Genomic DNA, 12,792 nt, shown 5'->3' on the forward strand with positions numbered 1-12,792 from the left:
TTACCTAACTCTTATAATAATTAGTGATGTGACAAAGTAAACATGTCTTGCCCCTATTTTGAAGAGCTATACCTCTATTAGAATACTATGTAACTTTATCATCAATGAACTAGTTATTTTGCCAGCAAGGAGCTAACAGAGTTATAATAATTTTTTGTGACGAAATAACCCTATTTTTGACCATGTTGCGGTAGTTTAATTGTGACACTGTTAACATATTACCACCCGTTAATGATTTATGTGGCTGGTGCGTGGTACTAGCAGTGTTGTTTGATCCATCTATCAATATTAGCTTGCTCACTGTGACCACGGGTTTTCTAATAGTACATAATATAAGGGGTTTAAGCTGGTATATGATTATTTGTTCAATTTCACACATGTTCAGATATCATCAAGATTATGCGACAAAGTAAACTTGTTTGTGCCTTCTGTGTTTTAATTCCTTACGACTATTATGATATAATAACAATTCCTAGCACTTCCAGGCCATCAAATAAACCTACGCTACTCAGCATTGCTTATCAGGGCCAGGGTGCCCTAAACATTCTTCACATGTTTTCTTAAACCGTTTCAGTCACCGGCTACACCACCCAGTCTAAGTACCTTCTCTGTTCTAGCCATACCAGGGTCCTAGCCATACCAGCGTTCCTTACGCTCAGTACTAGCACATAACTGGTAGTCCCATAACGAGCACAATCGCCCCTACTTAACAACACTCGTCGACGCTCCCTGTACTTGTATTTTGGACATTTACTTTACTATCAATTAATTGAGTATTAAATAACAATCAGATTAATCAATAACTAATTACCCACATTTCCAGGTCACCGTCAGTCCGAGTGTCCATTGTGATTGCCTGAACTTCAGGTCTTACCCAGAATTACCGTGCAAACATTTTATTGGCGGTTATTCGTGAGTCGAACGTTGAATGGACCGATCTTCCGCTTTCATTCAGGTAAGAAACGGATCTTGCTTCATTAAAGTAATTATGAATAACCTATTTCAGCGTAAAACTAGTTGTTTGATCATTGCATCCTCTTGTAAAATAAACTAAATAACAAAAGTAGATAGATAAAGTGAATATTTAACAAGTTAACCCTTATCATACTGGGGTGCTTGGAGCTCATTCATTACTGGGGGTGGGTTGAAAGGACCCATCCCTAATAACTTTGGTTCTAGACGGTATTCAGCCACCACAAAAAGTGGAATGCTCTAGTTATACTTAGTTCTACAAGACTCATTATGTTCTAAAGGGCCAGATAGTGCACAAGTGCACAAGATAGTCTCCTGCGTTAATTGAGAAATCACGTGGGATATCACAAGTTTATCACATGATACAGGCCTCAAAGTGATCCATGATCTCCATATAAGGAGCGGTTGTTGATCTAATTAATCCTCAGGTTAATGGGGGTGGGTTGAATCAACCCATCCCTAAGAAACGATTGTTGATTCGATTTACTCCTAGAATACTGGGGGGTGGGTTGAATCAACCCATCCCTAAGAAACGACTGTTTATCAGATTTACTCCTAGAATACTGGGGATGGGTTGAATCAACCCATCCCAAATCAGCCCGTATAAGGAGTGCTTGTTTTATAAATTGAGTTAAATTTTGCAGAACGCTGCAGGGATTGGTCAATCGCAAACATGAGTGTATGTGTGTGAATTTGAAAGTTGTGAACTATGCGACTCTACTCCAAATTTCATTATCAAGGTAGATACATTTTAGGAAAGACTCAAACAAACGAAATTTAAAAATAAAGTCAAGTTTTCGATCATAATCAGTGTAAAAAATATATAACATTTGGATATGAGTATTCGTACGAAAGAATTAATGGTTCATTTACACGAGTCACATTATGAAATAAGATGAACCTTCGTGCACATTCTAAGTCCACAACTTGGACACTGACTTTTGACCTTCGACAAACCGCAGACCTTCTTCTTGTAACCAGGTCCTGATGCGTCCTTTACACACTGAACACACCGACTAGGCAGACCTGGACCTCACCAAGGGTAGCAATGGTGTGTTTGGGTCACGACTTGTATCATGATCCGTACTCCTCAGAAACTTAGGGTCTTCGGTTTCTAAGTAGCAGTTGGTAAGGGTCCAGGTGCTAAGGCCGTGCAAGGACCTGTTCCTAATAGCAGGGAATGAAGAGGGCACGGGCAAGGTCTAATGGGCTTGATAGGTGTACGGGTATATCACCGAGTTGAGTGCTTTGATGATAATACCATACTTTGCTGTTTGCTCTTCATGTACTGGAGAAAACGGAAGCGCTTTCTAGTCGGATACAGACATTCATCAACTGTGAGGTATACCTCACAGTTGATGAATGTCTGTATCCGACTAGAAATATATTGATCAGGTATTAGTTCCGTGGCGAAATTAGCTTGGCACTTTTCGTAAAACTCGCGAATTGCCGTGAACCGGTCTCTTTTCCAATGCTCTGCTCTATCGTGTCGCATCTCTTTAGTTTCGAATGTTATTTTCGTCGACAGAAAGAAGAATCTGTTCCTGGACATCACCGCAGGAAATGCTGGAAAGTCCATCAGAAAGTGAGTAAATAGTCCGCAGACCGTCAAGGGCAGCTCCTCTCCCCGAAAGTAGATAAGGCCAATGAAAGCACACATCTCAACCTTGTCAGTTATGCTAATGTAGGTGTACTTGTCATTCAGTCATTCATAAGAAGTTCAGGATTAAGTTTTTCCGACGATTCGAGCGTTGGTGTCCTTGACGTTTCAGGTACATTGATGTTATTGTTCATGTTGTTGTAACCCGTTCAAATAATTTACAACAACACTAATTGCAGTTGAAGTTAAACATTCAGACGAATTGGAGATATTTTTACTAGCTAACAATGAAACCTTTCAATAGAGGGGTCGAAAAGATACATAAACTTTAGGTTGCCATTGGTTCTTCTACTAATTAACATTATTTCAACAATTTCTTGAAACATTTATTCAAATTTGCAGATTTTTCATATCGTTTCTCGTAAACTATAGCTCTATAGATGTTCAAGCGGTCGGCTCAAGTGTGTTGAGTTGAGTGTAAGCTTGATTGGATTAGCCATTGACGTGCATGAAAGGGTGAAGTGCTAGACCCACTATGCCGTTCACTAGGAACCTCAATTCGGTCCCAGAGCTCCTGTATCACGTGATGTGACGCAGTATACCACGTGTTCAGCTCTAATATAGGAAGCAAAATCACTAATAGGCTAGAGAGCAAAAATTGCACTAAAATGAAGCAATTTCGGCATAATTATGCTAATAGCTCTCCGGCCGATTGAAACTTGTTGATAAAAATAATATGGCTGATAGAGGAGATGATGCTGATAAAAGTCATATAAGTCAATATAAATTGAAATTTATCAAGTAACATTTATTTGTTACTGAACGGGAGGGATGGACGAATCAACCCACCCCCAGTATGATAAGGGTTAACACTTTAACACAAAAGTTAATTGATAAAATTAACAATCACCATGTAAACATGCGAGGTCATGAAAGCCCTCAACAACCCCTCCTTCATGAAGAGCTAGCTAAAGTGTTCAACGAGTCTTTCGAGAAAAACATTCACATTGAAGCAATAGGAGCAGGCATCCTTACACCACTGGCATAAGCCTGGTAAAACTCGCGGCCCAGTTAAGTCGATATGACCATTGACCCTGCTGAATGTTTCTAGAAAGATCTTGTCACTGATAGTGCTAAACAGAATAGAGAGAGCTGTGGACAACTTCACCGGACCGTTCCAAGCTGCCTACAAAGCTGGCAGAAGCTGTGCCGACCTAGTTTGGGCACAGAGCATGCTCATATCTGTAGTAATGAAGAAGGAGTTTGAATGGAACAAAAGTGAGTATTGACATGTCAGCTGCCTTCAATGCCATCCGCAGAGGTACAACAATCAGACTACTAGAAGCTGCAGGATGCTCCAGAGACGACCTGAGGCTTGTACAATACCTCATGGCTAACACACTCTAGTAGTCAGAGTGTGTTCTACTGATCAGAGATGTTCTCTTTCAACATAGGAGCCTCCCAAGGAGACAGCACAGCTGGTAAATTGTTTACCCTCAATCTAGCTGGAGCTGTAGTGCACATAAGAGCAGTCCTCCCCTCAAGACCCAACACTTCCGATAGCCGATAAACCACATGCCTCTTGAGTCCGGCTATTCAGACGATGTAAAGAAGATTGGTGAAGATATGGAGGAGTTACAGGATATCTTTCAGATCTCCAAGAATATTCTCAGTGAATGGAGTCTCTTTGTCAATGACACAAAGATAAAGTTTACCAGAGTGTATTTAGAAGAAGTTGGTGCCTGCGACGAGTGGGATAATGAGCTAAGAGGAAAAGAGGAGTGGAGAAACGAGACGCTTCTTGGTACTAAGCTTAGATCAGAGCAGGATGTTACTAATAGAATAAATAAAGCTAACACCGCCTTCTGGTCATTTGACAAGCTGTGGTGCCAGGGATCAGAGAGGAGTCAGATAAATGAAAAGAGAAAGATCAAACTCTATGACCGCTGCTAATGTTATGTATATGTTACTATCTTGCTGTTCAAATATGTGTATTGCAATGAACATATATTTTTTCGACGATGTATCAAAACATTTAACATTCAGGCTTTCGGAGATTGACAAAGATTGACATGACGGTAACAGCAACTCGGGACGATTTGTCACTGCTGTCAACGACTTCTCGGGCAGAAAAGCGGACGGACTTCGCAGATTCGCTCCCAAAGCGAGCAAAAAAAAGCGAAAGAAGTTTCCCGAAAGGAAACTAAATTATGGTTTCGGATCAGACTCTGATTTCGAGAATGATGTATGATTTGGTCGAATTTTATGAATTTAAATCTGATTTTTGTTTTATTTTATTGCATCATTTATTGCTTTATTAATTTTTTCTTTTTTACAAAACAAGTTGTTCTCATTTTAATACAGTATAATGAATAAAACCATCTTCTCTTGATTCCCTGTTCTACGTAACACTTATTATGAGTCTCCGATCGCTTAAAAGAGGAAAAATGTATCTGTTCATTGTTCAAGTAGGTCATTAAAATGGATTAGTTGCTTACCCAAATATTATATTCAGAAAAACAGCAAGCGAGCATTATTGGGATTGTTGTTAAAGCAACCTCAAACAAATTGATAGATTATTAATACACAAATGCTGTATGCTATTGAGAGTACACTTACAGCAAACCACGCTGATAGTATGCTATAATTTCAAATAATACTGGATATAGTGAACTGTATTTCCCAATAATACTGGAGATAAGTGTACTGTATTTTCAAATAATACTGGAGATAAGTGTACTGTATTTTCCATTAATACTGGAGATTAGCGTACTGTATTTTCCAATAATACCGGAGATAAGTGTACTGTATTTTCCAATAATACTGGAGATAAGTGTACTGTATTTTCCAATATTACTGGGGATAAGTGTACTGTTATTTTCCAATAAAACTGGAGATAAGTGTACTGTATTTTCCATTAATACTAGAGATAAGTGTACTGTATTTTCCAATAATACTGGGGATAAGTGTACTGTATTTTCCAATAATACTAGAGATAAGTGTACTGTATTTTCCAATAATACTGGAGATAAGTGTACTGTATTTCCCAATAATACTGGAGATAAGTGTACTGTATTTTCCATTAATACTGGGGATAAGTGTACTGTATTTTCCATTAATACTGGAGATAAGTGTATTGTATTTTCCAATAATACTAGAGATAAGTGTACTGTATTTTCCAATAATACTAGAGATAAGTGTACTGTATTTTCCAATAATACTAGAGATAAGTGTACTGTATTTTCCAATAATACTGGAGATAAGTGTACTGTATTTCCCAATAATACTGGAGATAAGTGTACTGTATTTTCCATTAATACTGGAGATAAGTGTACAGTATTTTCCAATAATACCGGAGATAAGTGTACTGTATTTTCCAATAATACTGGAGATAAGTGTACTGTATTTTCCAATATTACTGGAGATAAGTGTACTGTATTTTCCAATAATACTGGAGATAAGTAAACTGTATTTTCCAATAATATTAGAGATAAGTGTACTGTATTTTCCAATAATACTGGGGATAAGTGTACTGTATTTTCCAATAATACTGGAGATAAATGTACTGTATTTTCCAATAATACTGGAGATAAGTGTACTGTATTTCCAATAATACTGGAGATAAGTGTACTGTATTTTCCAATAATACTGGAGATAAGTGTACTGTATTTCCTAATAATACTGGAGATAAGTGTACTGTATTTTCCTATAATACTGGGGATAAGTGTACTGTATTTTCCAATAATACGGGAGATAAATGTACTGTATTTTCCAATAATACTAGAGATAAGTGTACTGTATTTTCCAATAATACTGGAGATAAGTGTACTGTATTTCCAATAATACTGGAGATAAGTGTACTGTATTTTCCAATAATACTGGAGATAAGTGTACTGTAATTCCAATAATACTGGAGATAAGTGTACTGTATTTTCCATTAATACTGGGGATAAGTGTACTGTATTTTCCATTAATACTGGAGATAAGTGTACTGTATTTTCCAATAATACTAGAGATAAGTGTACTGTATTTTACAATAATACTAGAGATAAGTGTACTGTATTTTCCAATATTACTGGGGATAAGTGTACTGTATTTTCCAATAATACTAGAGATAAGTGTACTGTATTTTCCAATAATACTAGAGATAGGTGTTCTGTATTTTCCAATAATACTGGAGATAGGTGTACTGTATTTTCAAATAATACTGGAGATAAGTGTACTGTATTTTCCATTAATACTGGGGATAAGTGTACTGTATTTTCCATTAATACTGGAGATAAGTGTACTGTATTTTCCAATAATACTAGAGATAAGTGTACTGTATTTTCCAATAATACTAGAGATAAGTGTACTGTATTTTCCAATATTACTGGGGATAAGTGTACTGTATTTTCCAATAATACTAGAGATAAGTGTACTGTATTTTCCAATAATACTGGAGATAAGTGTACTGTATTTCCTAATAATACTGGAGATAAGTGTACTGTATTTTCCTATAATACTGGGGATAAGTGTACTGTATTTTCCAATAACACTGGAGATAAATGTACTGTATTTTCCAATAATACTAGAGATAAGTGTACTGTATTTTCCAATAATACTGGAGATAAGTGTACTGTATTTCCAATAATACTGGAGATAAGTGTACTGTATTTTCCAATAATACTGGAGATAAGTGTACTGTAATTCCAATAATACTGGAGATAAGTGTACTGTATTTTCCATTAATACTGGGGATAAGTGTACTGTATTTTCCATTAATACTGGAGATAAGTGTACTGTATTTTCCAATAATACTAGAGATAAGTGTACTGTATTTTCCAATAATACTAGAGATAAGTGTACTGTATTTTCCAATATTACTGGGGATAAGTGTACTGTATTTTCCAATAATACTAGAGATAAGTGTACTGTATTTTCCAATAATACTAGAGATAGGTGTTCTGTATTTTCCAATAATACTGGAGATAGGTGTACTGTATTTTCAAATAATACTGGAGATAAGTGTACTGTATTTTCCATTAATACTGGAGATAAGTGTACTGTATTTTCCATTAATACTGGGGATAAGTGTACTGTATTTTCCATTAATACTGGAGATAAGTGTACTGTATTTTCCAATATTACTGGGGATAAGTGTACTGTATTTTCCAATAATACTAGAGATAAGTGTACTGTATTTTCCAATAATACTAGAGATAAGTGTACTGTATTTTCCAATAATACTAGAGATAGGTGTTCTGTATTTTCCAATAATACTGGAGATAGGTGTACTGTATTTTCAAATAATACTGGAGATAACTGTACTGTATTTTCCATTAATTATATTGTAGGTTAGTGTACTGTATTTTCAAATAATACTGGAGATAAGTGTACTGTATTTCCAATAATACTGGAGATAAGTGTACTGTATTTTCCAATAAAACTGGAGATAAGTGTACTGTATTTTCCATTAATACTAGAGATAAGTGTACTGTATTTTCCAATAATACTGGGGATAAGTGTACTGTATTTTTCAATAATACTAGAGATAAGTGTACTGTATTTTCCAATAATACTGGGGATAAGTGTACTGTATTTTCCAATAATACTGGAGATAAATGTACTGTATTTTCAAATAATACTGGAGATAAGTGTACTGTATTTCCAATAATACTGGAGATAAGTGTACTGTATTTCCCAATAATACTGGAGATAAGTGTACTGTATTTTCCATTAATACTGGGGATAAGTGTACTGTATTTTCCATTAATACTGGAGATAAGTGTACTGTATTTTCCAATAATATTGGAGATATAAAGTGAATTGTATTTTCCAATGTGGAAAGCATATTTGAAGTCTATTATTTTGCTTTCCCAATTATATATTAGCAATAAGGAAGTGCTACTACTTAAATGACAACGAACCACTCTGACTACTGACAAAAAGAGTTTTGATGTCTGTATAGACTTATCAGGTGGCCTTTTTAATGATCCAGATATGGCAATATCTGGTCTCTGAAAACCACAAATATTGACTTATCCGCGGGCGCGGAACGTTTTGAGTGAACTTTGCTAGTAGGCAGAACATGTGGTTCGCCGGTGCTAAATTATCACAGATAACTAACGCGCATTTAGGAGACGCGCAAAAGTTGAAATTGTTATTACGGTTTGGGCGAGCGATTTAGAAAGAGCCATCCCGATTTGGTTTCATACCATCAAAATTATCTTGATCGAAATTATCTTGAAATTGATTTTATAGTTGTTTCTGATAGAGGGGAGTAATATCTATCAGCTGCTTTTGGTCCCATGAAAAAATATTGTTCCTAGCCGAAATTATCGCTGGTCAAAGGTCAGCGCTTAAGTGTAATTGTATTGCGCGAGCGATTTTCAAACGCGTGCCCTGAAAATCGAATTTTGAGATAGGCCTCAGAAACTTTTTTATTTGATTTTGAAAATCTTGGACCTGGAAAAATCGTAAAAAAATGAGATCCAAGATTTTCAAAATCGAATAAAAAATGTTCTAAGGCCTATCTCAAAATTCGGCTAAATACATCTCTTCTAAATGATCCCTAGAACATATCCTGAAAGTTTCAGGGTGATTGCTCAAAAACGTAGGAGAAGATAGATTTTTAGACTCGATTTTCAGGGCTCGCGCAATACAATAACACATAAGCGCTGACCTTTGACCAGCGATAATTTCGGCTAGGAATAATATATTTCCATTGGACCAAAAGCAGCGGATAGATATAACTCCCCTCTATCAGAAACAACTATAAAATCAATTTCGAGAGAATTTCGATGAAGACCCCCCCCCGGCCCCCTTAAGTACGATTGCAGATGTCACTGACTATTAAAGCATTTGGAAAAACCTCGTCGGGATTCTCTTGAATTCGGGAGCAGATTTTTTAAAACAACGTTAGTTTGGAATTAAGATAGAGGTTATGAGTTATGCATACTACATATTGATATAATATAACAGCAATATTGATGAAATTTTCAACGAAATAGTATCAATAAAAAAGAGCAAAAGAGTGGAAAGATGTTGGAATAATGCTACTGGTGGAAGTCGCAAAATATTAAATCGGAACGGTGGCTGTAACAATGAACAGTGAACATCATATAATCCCCAATAGCTGAAATTTCATTAATCGCAGATAGTGCTGGTTTATACCACTAAAGTTCTTAGCTAAAGTATGAAGTATCAATAGAGTCTCAACACTCCTTCCTCAATATAGCTGAGTGCGACAGTTTTTTAGTATGTAGTATCATTCTAGCTTTAAGGGGACATACACAAAAACCTTTTATGCCGGGACCCGGTAGTTAACTCCATATTAAGAAAGTATACATCAAAACAATAAGATTTATACATTAAAAATTATTTTTGAGAGCACTCACTTTCGAAAAAATAAAGAAATAAATATTTTCTTTTTCGAAAGTTTTGGAAATTTTGAGAAGTCTGGCACTGTAATACCGATATTTCGGTTATTTTGAAGGTCTTTTGGCTGATTTTTTACTGAACATTACTTACGATTCGTTAAAGAAACCCCTGAAAGGATTATATAATTAAACAATAAATGACGAAGTTACAGACCGAACAGGGTCGAAAAAAAATTGAAATTTATGCCTACTTCTAAAGTTGTACATTTCACCAATCACCCGGGTCAGCAGATATCGCTTCAAAAATTCTTGTGGGTGTAGCTGATGATCATATCAAACTTTTTGGAGTAGGATTCCTCTCAGATTTGAGTTTTAAGCTATTAAATGTGGCATCAAACGACTTAGTAAAAAAGGGCCAAAATGGCAGATTTAAGGCTTAAAATGCCTATAACTCAAAAAGTATCAGTTTTTTTGAAATAATTTTTACAAAATCGTAAGCTTGATAAGACGAAAAAATATTTTATAGATGTAACCACTTTTCCTTGCTCTTTAGAGCGAGAATTTTCTCAATTCTCAACCTCAATATAAATTAGAAAATAGTTGTGATAAGAAGCGTAACTTAGTGTTTAAACTTTAATGTGTTAATTTCTAATTATAGCATTGCAGCTTTTACGAGTTAAAAGCGGACATAATACGCTGAGCTCCATTTTTTTTAAAAATATTTATATTTGGAGACTCTCACTTCTCTCACCAACTATCATCAGAATATAATATTTATAAGATTGTAAACCGCCGGCAAACCTATTACACCGAAATTACTCCAAGAATAAAAATGGAGACGGATAGAACTAAAATCATCGTCAGATGAATCAAACAGTGATTAATAGATATTATAATTCTGTCCTTCCATTTAACATTTTGTTATCATTCGGTAAATTTCGTTGTGAATATGGCTCATTTTATCAGCCGCATAATTCGTATCATTACAATGATAAGAGATAGAGAGGGTTTAGATTTATCAATACAGGCTTATCTTTATACTGGCCATCTGTGACAATTTATTATTACTTTTTTCGGGGATTATTTCTTATGAAAATGAAATTGTCCATTCTAGTCAAGTATATTTAGATTATCATCAATTAACCCTCCTGATGGCTGGCTGTTTCAGGACCTACTTTGCTGTTCCAGGTAGTGCTGGAGAACAGTTCTTTGTTTTCAGCAACTTACTGTCTTGGTTATTGGAATTAAACGGTAAAGATTCGAAGCCCCCCTTGAGGTAAGTTTTAGTAATTTATAAGCTAAAATATGATTTTCATACTTTCAACACTACTTTATATTATACTAGAAAGCCCGTGGTAAAAGGGACGAAGCTAGTAGTATTCTTTCAATAAAGTTTTAATCGCATCAAAAAATATCCATCTCAACCGAAGATACAGCCGATTTAAATATAAAACACTTTAAACACAACGTAATTACCACAAAACCGATCAAAATGACGTTAAAACAATCATTGCACGTGCATGTGTGCATTAAAACACCGTTGCTATGGAACCTTTTGGTTGTTACCTAAATTCCTATTTTTCATCTAATTTGCACGTGGGCGGTCGTACGTACAGAATTCTTTGAATTATAGTAGAGATATGATTAAATTGTCATTCTAATTCATGTGTCCTGGCTATAACTGTATAAGTTTCGTAGTATCAATAAGTTTTTCATGTATTTAGTATTTACACAGTCTTTCCTCAGTTACAGTAACAGAGAGTCTCGCTAAATGAACATCAGGCCTGCCGACCCCCACCACTTCTCACCAGATGAACATCAGGCCTGCCGACCCCCACCACTTCTCACCAGATGAACATCAGGCCTGCCAACCCCCACCACTTCTCACCAGATGAACATCAGGCCTGCCGACCCCCACCACTTCTCACCAGATGAACATCAGGCCTGCCGACCCCCACCACTTCTCACCAGATGAACATCAAGCCTGCCGACCCCAACCACTTCCCAATTGACTGACTAATTGAAGATTTTAGGAACGCACCCGAACACTCCGGGGCCGAGTTGAACTTTAGATTTACAACCAATTGCGGGACTACCTTGTCGATGGTTTACGTGAAAACTTCTGCGATTAAAGTGTTTCTTTCTTTATTGAAATTTTTACATATTTTATTAACATTTATTGACTACCTTATTGATGATTGTCGATGATTTACGTGAAAACTTCTGCGATTTATTGAAATTTTAAGTTTTTAACATATTTTATTAACATTGTTTTAATTGGTCTTGTTCCAGATACAAATTCCAAGAACAGATCAAGTATATCTTCGTTACTGAATTTCATTTTCCTAAAATGTGCCTTGTATAGGGTATTCTTCTTGGGTAGGTACTCTTCGGAGGAGTTAAGGCTGGAGGCTGGGGGTGTAGAAGGGATGGAAGGAGTAGGGATAGAAGGAGGTTCAGTTATAGACTGGGAGTTGGCGTATTCTCGTACTTGGCTTCCTGAGCAAGCTCCTTCTCGACCACAGCCTTAGTTTTGAAGTCCCGAGTTGAAGAAATCTGCGCATCCGAGTGATGGAGTAGAAACTGTCTGTCATCTTTATGGACTCTCTTCTTCTGGAAGGCGGCACCAGATCTTTGGGAAATCGGGGTCGATGCAAGGGATTTATTGACATACGTTGCATGCCACTTTTCGGGATTTATATTTCTGGTGGAGAGGCTGGATCATCCTTTTCATTATGTTGCTGGGTGCCATGAGGACGTCTCCAAAACCAGCATACTCCCAGACGGTCACCAGATCGTTCTTCACAGTAACTCAGTACCCCAATTTGGTTTCATAATTCATACCATCATCAATTAACT

At 36.2% G+C, this 12,792-nt stretch overlaps 1 protein-coding gene across 1 annotated transcript in view; it reads left to right on the top strand.

The window, feature by feature from the left end:
• The window catches only part of LOC134812188 (probable endonuclease 4), a 48,298-nt gene extending 36,104 nt beyond the window's left edge, over positions 1–12,194 (top strand). Inside the window, exons 6-7 of the mRNA XM_063819432.1 lie at positions 11,102–11,209; positions 11,680–12,194. Of these exons, the coding sequence (XP_063675502.1) occupies positions 11,102–11,181 (80 nt within the window). The 3' untranslated portion in view covers positions 11,182–11,209; positions 11,680–12,194. The remainder of the gene's footprint in view (positions 1–11,101; positions 11,210–11,679) is intronic.
• The last annotated feature ends 598 nt before the right edge of the window (positions 12,195–12,792 follow it).

Source organism: Bolinopsis microptera, chromosome 1 (genome assembly GCF_026151205.1).
Source record: "Bolinopsis microptera isolate Bmic1 chromosome 1, MBARI_Bmic_1.0, whole genome shotgun sequence".
NCBI classification, from domain to species: Eukaryota; Metazoa; Ctenophora; class Tentaculata; order Lobata; family Bolinopsidae; genus Bolinopsis; species Bolinopsis microptera.